This window comes from Macadamia integrifolia, unplaced genomic scaffold (genome assembly GCF_013358625.1).
Source record: "Macadamia integrifolia cultivar HAES 741 unplaced genomic scaffold, SCU_Mint_v3 scaffold_30A, whole genome shotgun sequence".
Classification (NCBI taxonomy): Eukaryota; Viridiplantae; Streptophyta; class Magnoliopsida; order Proteales; family Proteaceae; genus Macadamia; species Macadamia integrifolia.
In genome coordinates this window covers 48,931-69,158 of record NW_024870663.1, presented here as the reverse complement: position 1 = coordinate 69,158, position 20,228 = coordinate 48,931, and the positions used below count along the sequence as shown (strand labels likewise).

The 20,228-nt window shown below is 36.2% G+C and overlaps 2 protein-coding genes across 4 annotated transcripts; one reads left to right on the top strand and one right to left on the bottom strand.

The window, feature by feature from the left end:
* Nucleotides 1-1,397: 1,397 nt before the first annotated feature.
* Nucleotides 1,398-3,554, top strand: LOC122071602. The gene is given in 5 exon segments (XM_042635989.1): nucleotides 1,398-1,525; nucleotides 1,688-1,915; nucleotides 2,603-2,753; nucleotides 2,833-3,048; nucleotides 3,051-3,554. Coding segments are annotated over 5 exon segments (909 nt in total). The 5' UTR covers nucleotides 1,398-1,471; the 3' UTR covers nucleotides 3,311-3,554.
* Nucleotides 3,555-3,683: 129 nt separating this feature from the next.
* LOC122071600 lies at nucleotides 3,684-15,187 on the bottom strand. Of its 3 annotated transcripts, none has more exons than XR_006138219.1 (5): nucleotides 11,061-15,129; nucleotides 8,974-9,100; nucleotides 8,572-8,673; nucleotides 6,076-6,299; nucleotides 3,684-5,069 (listed from the first exon to the last, which is right to left on the bottom strand). XR_006138219.1 is itself a non-coding variant. In XM_042635987.1 (5 exons), exons 2-5 carry the CDS (start codon nucleotides 14,486-14,488, stop codon nucleotides 6,231-6,233), a joined length of 3,726 nt encoding a protein of 1,241 aa, XP_042491921.1. In that variant the 5' UTR covers nucleotides 14,489-14,555; nucleotides 15,157-15,187; the 3' UTR covers nucleotides 3,684-6,230. The 3 variants fall into 3 exon arrangements, 2 of the variants coding, with proteins under 2 accessions (XP_042491921.1, XP_042491920.1); XM_042635987.1 differs by adding an exon at nucleotides 15,157-15,187 and having other exon boundaries at nucleotides 3,684-6,299; nucleotides 11,061-14,555; XM_042635986.1 differs by having other exon boundaries at nucleotides 3,684-6,299.
* Between the last annotated feature and the right edge of the window lie 5,041 nt (nucleotides 15,188-20,228).

Genomic DNA, 20,228 nt, shown 5'->3' with positions numbered 1-20,228 from the left:
AAATTTCTAATGCTTTCTCCATTTCTAACAATCCAGATGAAACCAGCAATGAGAACCAATAAGCTAGCAAGAATGCTCCACCACGCCCATGATAGAGATGATCCCAAGGGAGCTTGAAGGAATGGAGCGGAGGGGAAGTAAATTTCTTTTTTCATGAATTTGCTCTAGTGTGTATCAGGAAAATGCCAAAGACGCCACGATAACAAAGCCTGATTGTGGAGATGGGGGTCTCAGAATCCTAAACCTCCATAATCTTTGGATTAGCATCGCTGATCCCAAGAAATTTATTTGATTTTGCATTTTTCTTCTTTCTTTTCCCAAAAGAAATCAGAAGTAGCTCTTTGAACTTGATTATGACAAGCAATCAGAAGTTTAAAGTGAGATGTTGTATGGTTGTTCATATAGAGTGCCACAGATTTGACCAATACCTTTTCCAACCTGAGACAGTAATAATTGTTTCCAGCCTTGAAGCCTTTTGCTGGTGTTATCTCCAATGTCCCTAAAAGCCTGTAATTTAGAAGCTCCAATTTCCATTGGAAGACCAAGATATTTTTGTGGCCCATCATTGTATCTGAATTCTTGCATCTGAGAGAACCATCTCTTGATTCGAGGGGGCGTGTTGAGACTAAAGTTGATACATGATTTTTCCAAATTAATAGATTGCCCACTAGCTATACCAAAAATAAGAAGATAATACTTGAGTTCATGAAATTCTTGAATATTTATCTATGAAAAAATAAGATAATCATCCGCAAATAAAAGATGAGACATTGAATCTGATTGATTATGGACTTGGATACGCGAAATCAGATCATTAGAATTCCGCCTTATAAAGCACACAACTAAGAGCTTGAGTGTAGAGGATATAAAGGAAGGTGACAAGGGGTCTCTTTTTCCATTAGAAAAAAAAAAAAAAAAAAAAGGCAAGGGGTCTCTTTATCTTATTTCCGTATAGGAGAAATGCTTTTCCAGATAAAACCATTCACAAACAATTTATAACTTAATGAATTTAAACATGTCTATCACCAACTATACCCACCTGCCACCTAGTAGAAAAGCCCAAGGCTGTCCGTTCAACAAAGGACCATTCCAGGCATAAGACAACTCGAGTACAATACAATTTATTCATATCCAGTAAGCACACAACAATCCAGCCCGACCCGAATCCATAGCCTTGATGAACCCTCGTGGCTATTACTTCCCCACTCGGCGTGGCAACTCGAAACGTATAAGGGGGACAGCTAGGATTTCTTATCTGTCTTTATCAATAAGCTAGGCCCACAGTAACACGTGTTATATTAGACAAACAACGTGTCTTACTAGTCTCTTCATAGTTTGCCACGTGTCCTCCATGTCTCAACTTTCGCCAATTTTTAAAGGATCGGTAAGTTACGGGCCTATGAGACAAAATTCAAACTTTCTTCTTCTCTGACTACGAACACAGCAGGTTTAAGAGTTAGTCGCCGCAGATATGGGTCAAGGCCAAGAACTGGAGACCAGAGCCGAACCAGAAGTCGACATTCTGGTCCCCCTCTCTCTCTCTCTCATCCACTGTAAAATTTTAATGGGTTCTTTTCTTTCTTCTTTCCCTTTTTGTCCCTGCCTCAATTATCTAATTTTTCGTTTGCAAATGGTGAATCATTTGAGTTTTGGAAGGTTAATATGGGGATTTGATTCGGAACCGTAGGAAAGAGGGGAAATATTCTTCTTTTACAGGCCAAAGGTGGAAAAAGAAGAAGCTCACGGCCCCGACGATGTACAACGGTTGTACATAGTTCTTCCGCCGGAATCCGGCAACAGGGCGGTGGAGGAGAAGCAGTCTCCTGATTCTGGTAAGGAAGGATCCAAGAAAAAAGCTGGTGAGGGCGCCAGTGGTTCTAGTCAGAAGAGCAACGAAGGCAGCCATGGCAGCCAGGTACTAACTGTTACTTTTCCTTCGAGTGGCAATCGGTTGGTTTGGATCGGTTTTGGTTCGACTTCTGGTGTATTAGTGAAACCAAAATATGGACCAATAAGGGTGTTTGTTTATTTATTTATTTTTAATGGGTCTTCCGTTTGGTTCAATAGTATGAAAAAGAATATTTTTTTAATATGAATTCGGGTTGCCATTGATTTCTTATCGGGTTTTAAAATTCGGTTCAATGTCTTATCATTTTGATGCGGCTTGATTTGGTAAATTTATCCACTAAGCTTATATTGATTTTGGTTCGATTCGATCAATTACTAACTGTTACTTTTCCTTCGAGTGGCAATCGGTTGGTTTGGATCGGTTTTGGTTCGACTTTTGGTGTATTAGTGAAACCAAAATATGGACCAATAAGGGTGTTTGTTTATTTATTTATTTTTAATGGGTCTTCCGTTTGGTTCAATAGTATGAAAAAGAATATTTTTTTAATATGAATTCCGGTTGCCATTGATTTCTTATCGGGTTTTAAAATTCGGTTCAATGTCTTATCATTTTGATGCGGTTTGATTTGGTAAATTTATCCAATAAGCTTATATTGATTTTGGTTCGATTCGATCAATTACGTCGGTTCGGGCTAAATTTTGGACACCCCTAAATTTTTGTTGTGAAGTTATATTTTATTTGGCAATTTTGAAGAAAGTGAACATAGAGAAGGAACCCTTGCTGAGGTTGATAGTGATGGGTAGAAAAAGCCTTCCGGATCCGGCCAAGAAGGGCAGACCTTACTGGGGATTTGTGGAGATGGTGACAACGAGGATTGAAGATGTGAAGAACGCTCTTAAAGGAGGTAACCTTCCCCATAAAATTATTTTTAAATTATTTTAAATTTCTATTTTACCCTAATTTAAGTGACCTCTCCATTGTAGAGGAATATGACACTAAAACAAGAGGTCACCGGCATAAACCTCCTGCAAGAGCATTGGGTGAAGGAATATATAGAATTATAAGGCACAATTCAGGGAAGAAGGTGCATACCCATTTGATCTACAAGCTTGAATTCCCACCTGAAGGTTCTGAAAATGAACCCCAAGAGTCCCTTAATGTAGAACGTGAAGGCTCTTTCATCATTCAGATAAAGAACCCAGCAAGGCTGTCTTCCCAGCACATCTTCAAGGTCAGTTTGGGCACTTAAGGTACTGTCCGGCCGACCCGCCGGACTTTCTGAATTATGAAGCCTGTGAATTCTTACTCATATCAGCTTCTGATGACATTGAAGATGAGTTGGGGTTAGAACTCATGCCAGAAGGGGAACCAGAACCAGCTTGTTCAGATTTGCTCAACACATTTGGAGACAGTACTACTGAAGTATCTGTTAGTCCCCTTCTAAGGGGTACCTGGGTTTGAGCCAAATCTTCTCACTTTGAGTTTTAACAACTTAGTCTAATTTTATGGTTTTGAACAAGTGGATACTGTGGTATACTCTCCTTGCTAGTTTGTAGGTTTTCTTGTGGTGTCATGTATATATATATAACTGGGCCTTGCTCTCTTTGTGGTGTTTGTGACTTCAGTGTACGGTTAGCTCTTGCCTCTTGGTCTTACTTAGTTGATTGATGAGAATTTATTCCACGTAATTAACCCCTTTTTAGATAGTCATAAGTTTTAAAGATATGAAGTTTAATTGCTATCCAATGATCCAATCCCTCTTGCTTTTATTCTATACCAAAAAAAAAAAAAAAATCATGAGTAATGATTACATCATCCATTATTTATCTAATGAAAAAAGGTTGGATATATCGTTGGTATATCGTATGTTAGCACCCATTGTGTTTATATCTCTCATTCCTTTTTGAAATGATCGTCATATCTTTCCTCAATGATACCTTAGCATGACCTCATTGGTGTTGTTCGTTAGCTTATTGTATATTGGTGGCATACTTATTTCTCTTCCAATTTTAATAAAGGATCCAAGTTTTTTTTAAAGTCATGTTAAATAGATTTTTATTCATGTCTATCGCGATCACATACAATAAGGGGGAGAAGGGTGGGGGAGTGATAGCTCACATTTGGACCTTTCCATCATTCTCATGCAAGAGGGTAGGAGATCATTTTCAAAGGGGGAAGAAAGAGAGACATAGTAGGTATTAATTTACGGTATATCGGTAGCATATCTAACATTTTTTAGCTTGTAGGATATTTCCCTATTGCAGCTAAAGTCTCTTAAACACTCAGGAGGTGAGATTTCAATGAACAATATTCTTGAACAAGTAATTGTTTCTTTGAAGCATCCCTAGCTATTTCATTTGCTAAGCAGAATCATAATACAATTAATTTTTTGAACCAGAATCGTAGGCTCCAATGCATCCCATTTAGATCCAAAGAAATAGAGAACCAATCAGGCGCAGCCATTGCCCGATCCAAGACTACTTCCCTAGCTGTATGCGGTGGTTTCTGTTTATTGGACTATGTGAAAAAAAAAAAAAAAATGTAGATCAACAAGAACAAAACCATTATTTAAAGACATAAGGGTCATTTGTCCCAAAAATAAAATGACCTAAAAGCCATGGGAGCAGGGCCTTGGAGGTATGGGGGTCATCCCCCAAATTTTTCATCATAAAGAGAATTTGGTTAAAGTCACCAATATATAAATGGAAAATCTGAGTCTCTCTAATGGTAAAATCTTGATTTATTTAATCATCTAGTACCAAGCACACAAATTATCTATAAAATAAATAAAAATAGATAATTGGAGACATTTTATTCAGCATTATAACATGACTTACATGCCAATGTCTACCAACATCACAGCATATAGAGTGATTATCTCTATAGCTATATCTATCAGAATAGAATGTTGGGTCCCAAATGAATTGGCTTATACGAAAAAATCCTCGTTCTTTGGAACATATCTCGTGTTTGGCATTGCATGGTCCTAGTCTGTAATAACTCTGAATCATTCTCTTGAGAACTCATCCTCTTTATGATAAATGATCCCCTTGCCCCAAAATGACTTCGTTTGTTAGGGAAATCCCAATTCATTGAGTCTTTCGATACAATCAAATAGATTGGTAGGGAGGAACTTTAATCATTCATCCCAAAATAGACATCTCTTGGAGGGGGTTGGGGGAGCATAGATACCCACAATACACCAAGATCTACCAATCCTCTGATCATCCAACAACAATAAATTGTGATCCACAATGCATAAGAAACACACTAATAGCAGAGGATAACAAACACCATAAACCTCCAACCATATATAACTATAACTAGGAATAAAACCAACAGTAGTTAAGGAACAGATAAGTCTTGGGAAACATTTCAAATTCACATCCTGACACTTGGTTTCAAGTAAAAATAATAAATCAAGTTTGAAGGTGGTGATATGTGAGTGCAACATATGTCTAGAGATAGGGGATTCAAAAACCCTAATTTTCCAACAGACAATTCGCATGAGAGACCAGAATAATTTGCCATGTAATCTGATTCTCCAAGTCCAAGACAATGTGCTGGTCATCTAACAGCCATATCATTTGATGTCAGTGGACTCAATTATATCCTTAAACACAATTCCACAAGTTCAGATTTAACAATGGTGGACTATTCTTGCTTCTACCTTAAGTTTCAACTATTATTAGTATAATTCTCTGGCTCTCCACCATTCTTTCCATTTCAAATTCTCAAAATATAATACATCAATAACTGACCATATGAATTCTTTGAAGCATACATGTTTTGACAATCTGAAGGCTGACCCAATAGCCAAAAGGACCAAAAAAATTTACAAAGTAATGCTTAAGCCATGACTGTAAGTTTCACCCTGTGAATTTGATAGATTGAACCCATTTATTATGCAAGAAAAGTCTACCTAGATATGTACATCCAAGACTTTATTCTGCATCCTCACTTTAATCCGTTTCAACAATCGTGAATAATGTTGGGACAAAGATAAGAATTTATGTTTACATGTAAAGGCATCACATTCTTGGGACACCCATTAATTTTTCATTGGTGTATGGAAGTTGTTTGGCAGAATGAAGTTCAACTGTTTTATTTGCATACACAACCAACCAATCATTCTAATTAGAGAAACCTTTTCCAAAGAAATGAAAATAAAGAATGAGACGAATCTGGAAAGAAGGGACAGTGATAAGAGATATTCATTGACTTACACCATCTGCACAGTATCATCTACCTCTGCCATGATCAGCTTTGAAGGGCCCTTTCTTAAGTTGCATTCTTAAGCTGTTTAATGATTTTTTTTTTTTTGGAAAGAGAGGAGGCTGGAACAGAGAGAGAGTACCACTCTTGTCATGGATGTCTTTAATTATTTACGGAGACTACAAACAGCAACACCACCCAGTTCTTTTCTAATCAAGTCTAAGATGTCCATAACCTGCAAAGAAGCGACTGTTGCCACTAAAAAACATATCCTCTGGTGGAAGAAAGCAAAACTCTTGACAAGTAATATTTACATATATGTGTATGTTGGCCTCTGTGTACATGTTATGAAAGGGGAAGAGATGGCATTTCATGAATTTACTGTACAGATATGGGGCAAACTGCAAGATGATGACTGAAGCTGCTTTAGTTTAAAATTCTGATAGTAAATGGAAAAGAATAAATTGGTAGAGGAATCTTCTTTATGTCATGATTCTCGTTATAGTAGTGAAGGGTTTATTTTAGTTGAAATAAGCCTTGGGTTGGGTTACATATATGTTGGAGCTTTGGTTCAATGGATTTTCACGTATTTGGCTACTTAGACCTAAATATGGGTCAGTAAGAATACGGGATTAGTTAGGGTTGCTGTATTTGCTTTCTATTTTATATTTTCTTTAGCTAGAATAGACCTGATTATGCAATCTAGCTTATCTCTCTGTTCTCTCTTCTTATGGTCAAACAGGTTGCTTTTTTTCCTGATTATGCAATCTAGCTTATCTCTCTGTTCTCTCTTCTTATGGTCAAACAGGTTGCTTTTTTTATTATTTTCTTTTGGATAAAGTTATTTGTAATCGATTCTAATGCTATCCTACTTGGGTTAGCTCACATTACAAATAGATGTAAAAGTCATAGGCCTCTCAGAACAATTTGAAATAATATCAGTTCAGCTTTTCTGAATTGTTGCTATTTTTTGTTCAACAGTTGTTGCTGTAGACTCAATAATGTGCTTGGTGAGTTCTAAGTGAAGGCTAAGGGGGATTCCTTAGTGGAAGAGTGGATTCTTTTCATGGGTTTTAGCGAACTCCAAAACTACTGCAGGGATTCCTCCCTATTATCCATTTATCTTTCTATCTCTTTATTCAATTTCACAAGTTAAATTTCAGTTACAATTTTCACCCTGCACCACCTTTGCTTCACTCAACTTTCTAGTGTGTTCCATTGTTCTGCGATCCTGTTTGTAATAGTCTCTAGCAGGATTTCTTTGTTCAGGATTAGTTTACATATTTTTTTATTCAGGGTTATTTCGTATCAAAAGTTTAATGGGCCTAAAATATGGATAGGAGGTAAGAAAATGGGATTAGTTGGGGTTGTAGTTGTTTTCTATTTCACTTAGAAGGGTGTACCCAGTGAATGCAGGGTCTGGGGAGGTCATAATGTACGCAGCCTTACCCCCGGTTTACAAAAAGGCTGTAGTGTGCTTGGTGTATTCCTCGTGAAGGCTAAAGTAGATTCCTTAGTGGAAGAGTGGATTCTCTTCATGGGATTTGGTGGATTCTAAAACCACATGTAGGTGAATTCCTGACCTGTTATTCTTTGTCTTTTTATCTATTTTATTCAAGTTTAAAAGTCAGATTTCTGTTAAATTTTTCACCCTTCCCGACTCTTAAGGGTTTGCAAACGTGCTGGCTGAGTTACAAACTTCTCTTTATCAGCATCTTGTCATACTGAATTCTGACCTCAAATAGTTCTTATTATCCTTTATACTATCTGCTCTTTTGATGCTTTGCTTCTTTGAAAATATTATTTTCCTGGGTTCCTGTTTCAAAAAAGCTTATAATATATTGGCTATATGCCTATATGACATTGAAGCAGCACAAGTTTTGTTGTTGCATGCTGATAGGAGGTATAGGGATTTGACAATGTGGTAATGTTTTTTACTCAAATTTTATTTAACATATTAGTATTGTAAGATATTAGAGGGCGGACCTCGGTGCAGTGGTAAGGTTTCTTCATTGTGACCTAGTGGTTGCGAGTTTAGGTCCGGAAACAAGCTCTCCATGAAGCGGAGGTAAGGTTGCGTACAATATGACCCTCTCCAGACCCCGCATTGGCAGGAGCCTCGTGCATTGGGTACACCCTTTCTTTCTTTATTCAACCTGCAGCAACTTTGTTTCACTCAATTTTCTACTGTTGATTACTAAGATGGTACTTAACTTCCTACCTAGGACATACACTTGAAGTCTCACCTACTTCCTCCAGAGTTTCAATTGCATATCCTAATACTACAGCCTCTTGCCCTTGTAAAGAGTGCTCTTCAGTGCAGAGAACTTCCTGAAATGAGTTGCTCTCATCTATCAAGTTTCTATATTATTGATAATTGTAAGATGGTTCTAACAGTCTGAAAAAGTTAGTACTAAATATAAACAAGTAAACATACAACAGAAGATAAGTAGATAAGCCCACACAATTAGATAACGAATGTTCCCAAGAACTCGAATAAATCTCACCCCAAGACAATGCTGCAAAACAGGTGAATAGTGATTTAGTGTCATGTATATCTTCTCCAGAAGGCCCAGAAGTGCATCTACTTTGTCACCAAGAAGATCAACCTGTATTTTAACATGCACACATACCCAGACTTTCAGTGATGAGAAGTTTAAAAGCCAAACAGAATTAGGAATAACAATATAATTTTCAGACAGGGAAATGAAATCCTAAATGGAGTGAGAAAATTAACAGGTACTGTAGAGTAGTGAATTAGTCCATGATTTACTTCAAACAGGGCATTAAGTGCTCTCTGTAGGATCCTTTACCAAATTTAAGACCACAAATGCAACAGCTTAGAGGCTTACTATCTGGTAAAAACACATTATATTACAATATGTAAGAAATAATTTCAGTTCAATCACCTCAGCTTCAGCCTTTTGAAGGTCAAAGCATCTCCTCATAAAAGCTTTGGTATAAAGCAACTCCTTTTTCCGTAGGGAGGTCACATGCTCAACAAGTATATCCAATTGATATTGCACTTCCTCCAATCTGAAAATGGTTTAACATAAGAATCATGATATTTTAAAATTCTTTTAGTTTGGTTGTCAATTGAAAAATAAAATAAAATAAATAACAATATGCAGTCAAAACCAACAAAACGACATAAAATATAAACACTTACATGCGGCCTTCAAAATAACAACATAAGACGCTCATACAACTTGGGAAACCTTTTTTTTTTTTTGGGGGGGGGGGGGGGGGGGTGGGTTTAACTATTAATACTTTATGGTTGAGCTCAGATATTGCATGTATAATCTTGCAACGACACCTAAATCTTGACTGATATCAGACCAAGTGATGCATAAAACAAAAGTCCACAGAACGTACATTTCTTCATGGCTAGGACTCCAAATGTCAATTTGTTCAAAGAGGAAATGCAAAATAACTGCTACCTTCAAAGAATTTTAGAAAAATGTTTATGCTTATACGATCGCATGTGCGAGGTCTGGGGGGCTGAGAACTACGCAGCCTTACCCCGAGAATGTCAAGAGGCTGTTTTGAACGCTTGACCACCAGGTCGCAACATTCATACCTTACTGTTAGACCAAGTGTGCCCCTTAACATTATAAGGAATAGTAGCATCTAAAACTTCCAATATTTGACAGTGCTTAGAAGAGAAAATATGACTAAGGGAACGATAACGAATTGTTGCCATGGTGGATAGTATTGATAAGCAAATGAATCTGGTGATATGCTAAAAATGTTGATATTCTCATGAATTCTTTGAGCAGAAAATTCTTGGGATTATCTTTTCTCTGAGATCATTGTACAGTTGAGAAGTACTTCTGGGGGTAGTTGCAGCCTGTAAGTGATACTTGAAGAGGGTATATGTTCTTATAACTCTATAAGAATCATTTCATGGAAAACTCATAAGCTTCTCTTGCACAAAAACCAATGATTTACAGTTTTTTTGCATCGAAGAAAGAGCACTTTGCATCATTTTCCATAAAGCAATAAAACAAGTTTTGTCCTGGATTTAAATTGAGATCATCAGATAAGAAGCTGTCCCATTCATGGCAATATTTTTTATCTTATAGAATCCATGAAGTAACTACTGTTAGAAAGATGACAAAACAAGTGCAACTCAGAAATAAGATCAGTAAAATAATATGCACTCAGTTGCCACTTCGACAAAAATTCAAATTGTTAATTCCCACAGCAGTTCATGATGCTTGAAGATGAAGTCATTTCAAGACTCAAGTCATTCTGATTTTCAATTAGAAAAGGAGGAAAGCACAGCATTTGCGATGCTTCAAAATGAAGTCATCTTGAGATTGAAGTCATACTAAATTTTTAGTTAAAAGAAAAAAAGAAGGAAAAGAGATCTTATTGTTTTCAAGAAATCATTGAATTTTTTAATATTTAACACTCAAGGCAAGTCCAGTGGTGAATGTTATATGCACTCAGATATGTTTAACAGTTTTTTTTTTTTTTTTTTTTTTGATAGTTAAAATGTTTAACCACTTTAATCATATGAAATCAAATGAGTTGTTTGTGGAACTGGGGGGGGAGGGTAAGAAGATGGAGACCCGATCTACAAATAAAAGCAATGGCTTAACAAAATCTATCCAGATATATTGAAAAAGTGTTGCATTGTTACATTGAGCTTGTGATGTGGTTCTAAAATTGGTGAAAAAGGAGGAAATGAAATCAGTAGCTGGCCACTTTATCCAATAACTTACAAGTACATGGTAATTGAGTAAGGATTTGAAAAAGAGGTCAATTATTTAGAATTGAACAGTTCAATCACTGTGGATTGGCAAATCCACACTTATGGAACCATTACACCATTCATATGATGGCTAGCCAACCACCATACGTAAACCAATACATATCCTCTTATGGAGAGAATTATTATGATGCCAGAAAAAAAGGCTAAGTGAAAATACACAATGGAAAAATTCAAATATAACTGAGGTATTAGGAAGAACTTTGTAAGAAATAATACCTCAAATTATTTCGTTCAACTTTTTCATGCATCATATGTTCGATATCCCCACACTCTTTCAAAAATTTCGTGAAAATCACTTGCAACTCTTCATTCCTTTTTGGTAAGCAAGAGGAGTTCTCTCCCTCTTGTGTAATTTCCTTTATTGGAGTTGTTTGGTTGTCTACCTGTTTTGAATTTTCAACGGCAATGCCTAATGTGGTTCCCAACTCCCTCAACTGAGCCTCACTTATAATTACATTTTGCAAAGCCTTCTTTAGATTATCACTTGCTGAAGCTAGAGCATTATCATTTTCAAACAACATCCCTTCAGACTGAATGTTCCTTTCATCCAACTCTTTGTGTTCCAAAGAGACAATGTCGAGACGCACATTTTGTTTCAACAATTCAGAGATCACACTTACAATAATTTTGTCCTGCACATCAAAACATCTGGATGGAGAACCCAATTTGTGTATCAAGTTCTCATTTTCCTTCTCTTCTGAACTTTGAAACTCTTGGATGAATGGTAATTCTTCAATATAATTGTCCACATTCCTGGTGTCTGGACATTCTGTCGAGTAAATCTTAACATCCATGACTGCTCCATTGATGACAATCCCATTTATCTCATCCTTAATGAGATTCTCAATGATATAACTTTCCATCTCCATATTCCATTCAATTACCATTGTCCTGAATAAAACAGATAATATATCCTCCCTAACGTGGAATTCTAAACAGTGAAAAAACATGTTACTAGAAGATGAATCTTCTGCAAAGAAGTTATTTTTTAGAGCATTTTGACATTCATTTACTTTGAAACAAGCAGAGATGGCAGAATCCTTGACAAGCTCACTAGGTTCGATGTGATGCATCTCTCCTCTGGTGTGGCTATCACTAGGTTCAATCACATTGTTCCATTCTCTAATCGTTTCCTGTAGGAAAAGTGTCAACACATCTTCGCTTATTAGGGTTTCTATGTTTCGAAGCATATCATTGGTTGGATGTGAATCTTCCCGAAATTTTCTTTCACTAGGAGTGCTACTAATATCTTTCATCGCCTCACTCGACACTGTTTGACATAGCCCTTCTCTGATGCAGCTTTCCATGTGATAAGTTGTTATGGCTTTGTTCCACTCTTTAACCATTTCCTGTAAGTAAACTGCTAAAACACCATCCATTATTATACCATCCACATTTTGAACCAAATTGTCGGCAGATAAGGAGTCTTCTGGAAAGCAGACTTCAGTTCTTGCCTCCTCCCATTCTTTTTCGATGTGATCCTCAATGTCATATCTTTCAATGGCCTTGTTCCATTCTTTCACAATTTCCTGCAAGTAAATCATTAACACATCCTCCCTTACCAGATCCTCTAATTGTTCAATCAAATTGTTGGTAGATGAGAAATCTTCCAGAACTATGCATTCGTGCCTTGCTTCCTGACATTTTCTTGAGGTTAAGCAGTGTCTGCAGCCAAAATCCCTGACTACCTCACTGTAAACAATTTGATATATCTCTTCCTGAATTTGGCCTTCAAACTTATAGCTTCTGACATCCTTGTTCCATTCTTCCACCATTTTCCTGAAGAAAACTTTACAGACATCCTCCTTTATTAAACTTTCTGTGTCAAAATTATTATATAACTCAAGGTGATCCTTCACTAAATTCCTTAAGAAAATAACATAAATCTCTTCAGCTATCATGGTTTGGAAACTTAAATCTTCTCTTTCTTGTTTTAGTTGCCTTATTACCTCTCTCATGTCTGAATCAACTGAATGACAAAGTGGTTCTCCGTTCACTTTCTCAGGAACCTTTTCAATATCATAAATGGCTGCTGTTTTATTGCTTGCTAAGCCATATATTAATAAACTCTTCGAAGGTGATATGTATTCCTCACTAATACATTTGTAGTCATCACACTTTGCATTCAGCTCGTTACTCGCTTTGATAGTATTTTCTAGTCTCACAATAACCTCAAGGACCCTTTTCTTCAGACTATCAGAATCCTTATCCTTTCTTGAGCTTGAAGATCCCTTTTCTCTTAGAATTTCTTCCTTCAGCCAATTCAGCTCTTCGCTTTTTTGCCTTATGATAGACTCATGATTTCTTACCAGCTTTGCAACGAAGTTACCACTGGATCCTTCTTGATCCTCTTTAAGTGGCTCTTCCATATGGTCTAGTTTAGCAACCTTGACAGATGCTCCATTGGCCATGTCATATCTGTCCACAGAAAACCCACAATCACCTTCAGAAAAAGTGTGCTCTCTTGAAGGATTTGTAGGTTGAAATGTAACCTTGTATCCTGCATCTGATTGAGATGGAACAGTGGTTGAGTCACGGTCTTTGATCGGACTCACTTTTTGACTAACCAACAGATCAAGTTCCTGACGCAGTTTTGTCATCTCATCCATCAAGTTTGACCAGCTAGCACCCAGCAATCCTAGAGCAACTTTCTTTCTTTCCTCGCTTACTTTTGATTCAAAACTCTTTTGGATGTCTCTTAGGAAACCCCTACACACAATTGTAGATGTGTCTTTCTCAATGTTACACCTCCATTGCTGTTCCACTGGCCCCATCTCGGACAAGGAAATGGCATTGTCCATCATCCCAAAAGCAAGATCAAGTGTCTCTTTTAGGATGTCTATATCTGAACCCATCTTTTCAAATCCTGTGTTCAGTTCTGGCCGTGAAGAAAAATTCAGCGGTTCAATTTCACAACCTTTATTATTCTCACAGAACTCAACTATCTTTCTACCACTCTTCCAATTTATTTTCTCCCCCATCAACTCTTCATCAGGTTCAGAATCGAAAGCACAGGAATGTTGGTGCTTAATTTTTCTCATGCCCCTTGTTAAAGTTATCTGTTCATCCTTAAGTGTCTGTTTAATATTCCAGAACTGCTTATCAACAGTGTTTCTCAATTCACTAAACTCACCATCTACACCCTCATCCCAATCGACCCAACTGCTGCGAATAAATTCATGTGCTCCTTCACTTTTAGTTCTTTCAGGCTTGCGGTTGGAATGCAATGATTTGAGTTCCCTATCTTTCATTTCCAGAGCTTGTCTAAGCTTCAATTCATTTTCCGATCTCTCGTTCAACTCTCGGTCCTTCTCTGAGATAGCAACCTCTGTTTCCTCCAGCCGCTTCTGAATCCGATCTCTGGTTTCTGTTAACTCTGACACCAGCCTTTCACGTTCAAGTTTGTCCTCAACAATGTAGCTGTCTGTCTCTTCCTGTATAAACTTTAAACACCATTCCAGTTGCATTATTGCCAATTCATAGAACCTCCACTTCCCATTCAAGCACTCTATGCTGCCTTCCTTAGAACACACTTTATCGAATGCTTCCTCCATGGCAGAATTCACAAACCCCATCATCATTGAATCTGCTACCATTCCTGATGACCTCAATCTACAACCGAGGCCATCGAAAAATTCATCCATTTTCCACACTCAACCAACAAAGAGCGGGCAATTGTAGATTAGTATAAGTCCTCTTAATCCTTTCTCTCTTCAATCCAGTAGAGTCAATGTAGAGAAAAAAATAAGAAAACAAATAAGATATCAGACAAGTACCACCCCCAACATTAGCAACCAATACATCAAAAACTCTCAAGAAAAACCCAATTTCTAATGAAAAGTAATGGGATATTTTCGATAGATTTTCTCAATAATTCCATTAAAATAATGCTCCATCACCATTATCACCACATTTTCCAGACAAAATAGATTTTCTAGAAGGTATAAAAATATCTACGCAACCCAAAAAATACAGAAACGAATCCTTTAGTTCAACTGACATGATATTCACACAGACAAACAAATATGTCACTTCTACCAGAAGAATTCATCAGAGAAAAAAAAAAAGAGGAAATGTTTCAATAAACTCTCCAAAATCATCTGAATTACTCCAACCCAGTAAGTCTGATGAACCCTACAATCTAAAGTCTAAAAAACATCCACAAGAGATATTCATCCATGAACATTAGAATCAACAGCAAGGATGAAAGTTTTGCTGTGTAAATTTATCAAATGAGATCAGCATTACCCATATTCCATTCTGAACTACTTTCTTTTTGGTATAAATTGAAATTTCTAGATTTAAAACTGACCTTTTCTCTCCCAATTTACAGTATCCGCACGTTCTCTCTCTCTCTCTCTCTCTCTCTCCTTTAGACTGTGTATGGTGGCCAAGAGAAAAAAATAAAAAATAAAAAATAAAAAAATACACTTGGTTAAGAATTTTTCTTTGTACATAGTGTTTCTTCATCCAAAAAAAGATTCTCTTTTCAAATTCAAATTTTCTTTTGGGAATTATGAAATTTTCTTTTGTTTCTCAAAAATTTTCTTATAAAAAACATGAGAAAATATAAAAACATAATAAGACAAAAAATGAATGATTATACCATAATTTCCTATGTGTCTATCTCCATCTTAAAATTCAAATTTTTTTGAATTTTTTTTTTCTTTTCTTCTCTTGGTAACCAAACATACATACTTTTTTTTATTTTCTCACAATTTCTTCTTTTTTCTTTTCTTTTCTGGATTCTTTTTTCTTTTCTTTTCTTCTCTTAGCTACCAAACATAGCCTTAGTTTTTCATACAATTGCAAACCAAAACTGTTTACTCAAACGGTTAAATTACCCAAAAAAAAAAACCGTTTAAATTGAAACCGATAAATCGTTCATTGTCTGTTCGATTTTTATTTAACAAAGGGAGTCAAAGTTTGGTCTGGAATGGTCGGACCAACTAAAACTGGCCAATTAAACCTGAACTAAACCAAATTGAACCCTTATTGATTTGGTTTTAGATTGGGCATTTATAGAACTGGTAGAAATCAAAACCAATCAGACCAATAGTAATCTGATAAGAAACGAAAGCCCAAAAAAACCAGAATTTTCCTCTTGATTTCTTATGTATAGATCTAAAATCGATACTAGACTGGACCGAACCTAATAGTAGCTTGATTCCAAACCGATCATGAAACTGAATCCAAAATCAGTTTAGGATTGGCCCAGTAATAGATCAAAACCAATTAAGCTTGGTTGAAAATAAACTGAACCAACCAATTGACATCATAATTTATTTTTATAGAGATCCAGTATTCACCAGTAAATTTTGGCAACACATATTAAAGCTGAGTAGGACTACTTTGAAAATGAGTTCAGCCTACCATCCTCAAACCGATGGGAAAACTGAAGTCCTAAATAGAACACTAAAACAATATCTCAAATCTTTTACCCAAGACAATCCCAAGAAATGGACTACTCTTCTACCTTGGGTTGAACCATAAATGGTATAACACATCTTTTCACTCTGCTATTGGCATGACTCCCTTCAAGGCCCTGTATGGCAGAGATTCGTCCATTGTAGCTATTTATATTGATGACAGTTGTAATTTTGAAGTCGTTGATAAAGAATTAGGATCGCGAACTGCACTTCTGGCTCAGCTTAAGGAGAACATTTACAAAGCTCAATTACGAATGCAAGTTCAAGCGAATCAACATATAAGAGATGGTTGAACTTCTTGTGGGAGGTTGGGTCCTTGTCAAGTTACACCCATATAGGCAGCAATCCCTGGCTGCAAGACTTCGTCACAAACTCAACAAACGATGATATGGACCTTACCAAATCGTCCATAAAATTAGCTCAGTTGCTTATAAGCTAGAGACAAGCAAAATTCACCCCGTTTTTCACATTTCCTTGGTCAAAGTTTGCCACAGCCATGTGCCCCCTGCACCTTTGTGACCATTACCTGCTTTGTCTTGTCCGAACAACCTCTCATCTCTCCTTTGGCCATCTTAAACAGCATAACCATTTATAAACAGGGAGTCATAGTTCCTCAGGTGTTAGTCTAATGGGATCGTCTGCCAGTTGAAGATGCTTCTTGGGAAGCCTTCTCAGACATGAAGGAGCTATTTCCAAGTCTCAACCTTGAGGACAAGGTGTGTTTTTGAAGAGGTGCATGATGATATACCAGCCACAGTCCAATTTGAAGAAGAGACAGTAAGGCAACAGATGGAAGAATTGGTTGGATATGATGATGCAGAACAGAGTGGCATAATGGGAAAGCATGTGCATAAGGGAAGGGCCAGCAGAGTTAGGATCAAAATCCTCTGTTTTTCCCATCCATGCTTTTCTTTGTTTTGCTACCTGCAGAGCGCAACACGTGGACAATAAGGAGACCAACGGTCAAGATTGGGTGAGGCTTATTACATCCGGTGCGTTGGTCTTAAAGTTGTCCATGTGTCACGTTCTGCAGGTAGCAAAACAAGGAAAAACAGGGATGAGAAAAACAGAGGATTATTTTCCACAGAAGTTAGGGGGAAGCCTACGTGGACAAATGACTTTGTTCTCAGTCATCTAGAAGGGGCTTAAAAGGAATAAAGTTTGTTAATGGGGTGATGTACTATTGAGTGTAGTTGGTTAGGTAAAGGGGAATTGACTGAGATTTATAAATACCAGAACACCCACTTGTAGTGGGTGTAAAAGGGCATTAGTAACCAAGTTTTGTTTTCACCATTAATTTTTTTTTTTTCTTCTTTCTTCTTCTTTCGTCTTCTCTTTCTATCCAATTTCTTGTGAATTACCCTAACTATACCACTTTTTTACACGCATCTGAGGCTCGAATAATGCATTCATCCCACCGTAAGTTCTCTGATTCCTCATAAGATCCCTCTCTTGATTCAACATCATTCTTTAGTTCAGATCTAAGTGGTTCTTGATGCATCTTGACTCATTGTACATTTTGTTGGATCAATATCAGATTAGTATCAACTCTGACCGATTCCAAGGTTGATCCCGTGTTTTAAAATCCTGAGAGTGAGTAACAAACACGAAAGAATTTAAAAATGTGAGATTTACATAAAGATTGGGGAGTGAAAAATTAGGAGATAGTAAAATTTTAAATAGTGATTTTTAATCTGATTCTGTTGTTAAATAAATCTGACAATCAAAGGAAATACTAAATTTTTATGTTTCAATGATAAAAATAAATTAGGAAAGGTTTTTGCGCACGGTTTATCGGACGATTATGCGTTAAATAGGAACCATGCATTTATTATTTGTTGTTTCCATGTTTTTAGGGAAGATGGTTGGACCGGTGAAATGTATGGTTCAATAAACTCCACCCACAAAAATAAATTAACCCTTCTACAATCACTAACCATGATTGCAAAAAAGTGAACACAAATGTGGGAGTAACGGTCAACGAGTTTAAACATGGTGACTCTTTTGAATGTGTGGCTAAGAAAAGTCCTCCAAGAAACTTCTTGAATTACCCAAAAAAATTGTGAAAAAAAAGCCATGGAAAATAAATAAAAGAAAAAATAAGCATTCCATAGGTCATGACATCATTGTTCACATTTCACTCCATCTTCTCCCTTTCATCCACCAAGTCAATTGATGTATTTGCGTGCTTAGATCACAATCAACACATACAAAAAGTTTCACGTATATAAGAAAAAGTCAACCTTAAGATTGTAAGAAAATAACGTAATGATAATGAATATAAGATTAATTTGTTCATAATTAGTTGAGATGTTCTTATATTACTTGATGTAAAAATATATAATATTAAAGATGGATGACAGGGGAATTGAGTTGTATCAGACGTTAATGTCCTTGAAGTCCTTAAATGCCCCTTTACCAAAATAGAAGTCCTTAAATGCCCTAATGCATACAAACCGAGTTGACCATGCATTTATATTTCTAAGATAAAAGAATTATGTAATTACATAAGATGCGTCTCTAAATGTGTTTATACTTTCAAGATAAAGCAATTTTGTAATTACATAAGATGCATCTCTAAATGTAATTACATACGATCTTGAAAGTTATTCAAAATACTGAGTATATAGAGAAACTCCAAATACTGATTATACAGAGATTCAAAAGAATAGAAGAATTCATTGTTTGTGCTGTTAATGTCTTATAAAATTTCAAACCATCTACATTATATATATACAATGTACCTTTACACGTATTGGGTGTATTTGTTTAAATCTAACAACAAAAGGAAAAAAACTAAATTTCTATATTTCCAAAGGCTAAGAGAAATATGAAATTGAGGAAAGTTTTTGTACTTGTCTATTCTTTTCATCGATTGATGATGCATCAAATAGATAAGTTCTGGTCATTTCAACCTGACATTTTTGCCCATCCAACACGTATGAAGCCTATGAATTCTGTTAAAATCAAAATTGAAAAAAAAATATATGGGAAGTAAAGGTGTCAAATGGTTGGTTTGGTCAGACTGAGAATGTTACTCTACAGAGTAACAGAAAAGGAAATGAAGGTGGGACGCTAGCTCCAAGGGTAGCAAACTCTTAAAATTAGAGAAGAAGGAGAGAGTTAATTCATTTTTTTGCCATTCAAGCATTCCAAATTCCAAATTATATATATATAGCATTGGCCACTGCTTTTCGGCCCTTATCCTAATCAAACCCTTAATAATTCTTATTTGATTAATTACAACCATGTTCGATCATACATAATTATTGAGGCCTGCTGGCAATGTTTCAAATATTGGTATCGTATAAGCCGTATTGTATTGATATCAGCTGAGATCGATCCTTGATCCCTAATCAATTCAGATTGGTCATTTATATCTTTTCAAGGGTACAATAGTAAAAAAAAACGTATATTTTCTGAAAATCAAGGGGAAAAAATTATCGATATGCACTGATCCTCTCCGATACCGGTACCAATACCAAGAACTAAATCCATGCCTGCAGGTCATTTCTTTAATCTTTGTGTCCATCGTGGTATTGCTTAAGTGAGGTGTTCGTTAGCCACATCAGCTATTGAGGTGTTCACCAGTACTCTGCCAGGTGTAGTTGTATCAGGAAACAGGAGAAGCCAAAGCTGGTCTGACAAGGGAACTACTAATGTGCCAAGCCTTTTTCATAAGACTTAGTTTGATTCTCAAGAAATGAATGGTATTAAAAAAATAATAATAATTTGAAGAGATAAACATATAAATCAATCATTGCGCCATTGATGAAAAATAGGCTTATGTCTTCATATCTCTCCTTAAATTAATTTTTTTCCTTTTTCTATTCATTTATTAACAGCTAAACTAAGCTTAAATTCATTTATTGACAACTATACGAAGTCTAAATTCTTTTATTATTAACTCTCTCTCTCTCTCTCTCTCTCTCTCTCTCTCTCTCTCTCTCTCTGT

Bases quoted from the DNA above. Each gene is read 5' to 3' on its own strand.
- LOC122071600 (XM_042635987.1), bottom strand. From the start codon at position 14,488: ATGGATGAATTTTTCGATGGCCTCGGTTGTAGATTGAGGTCATCAGGA. The intron at 8,674-8,973 runs GTGATTGAACTG...GTTAAAATACAG, and splicing joins TTCAAAAGGCTGAAGCTGAG to GTTGATCTTCTTGGTGACAA. The intron at 6,300-8,571 runs GTGAGATTTATT...GCTTCTTTGCAG, and splicing joins TTTTGCAGCATTGTCTTGGG to GTTATGGACATCTTAGACTT.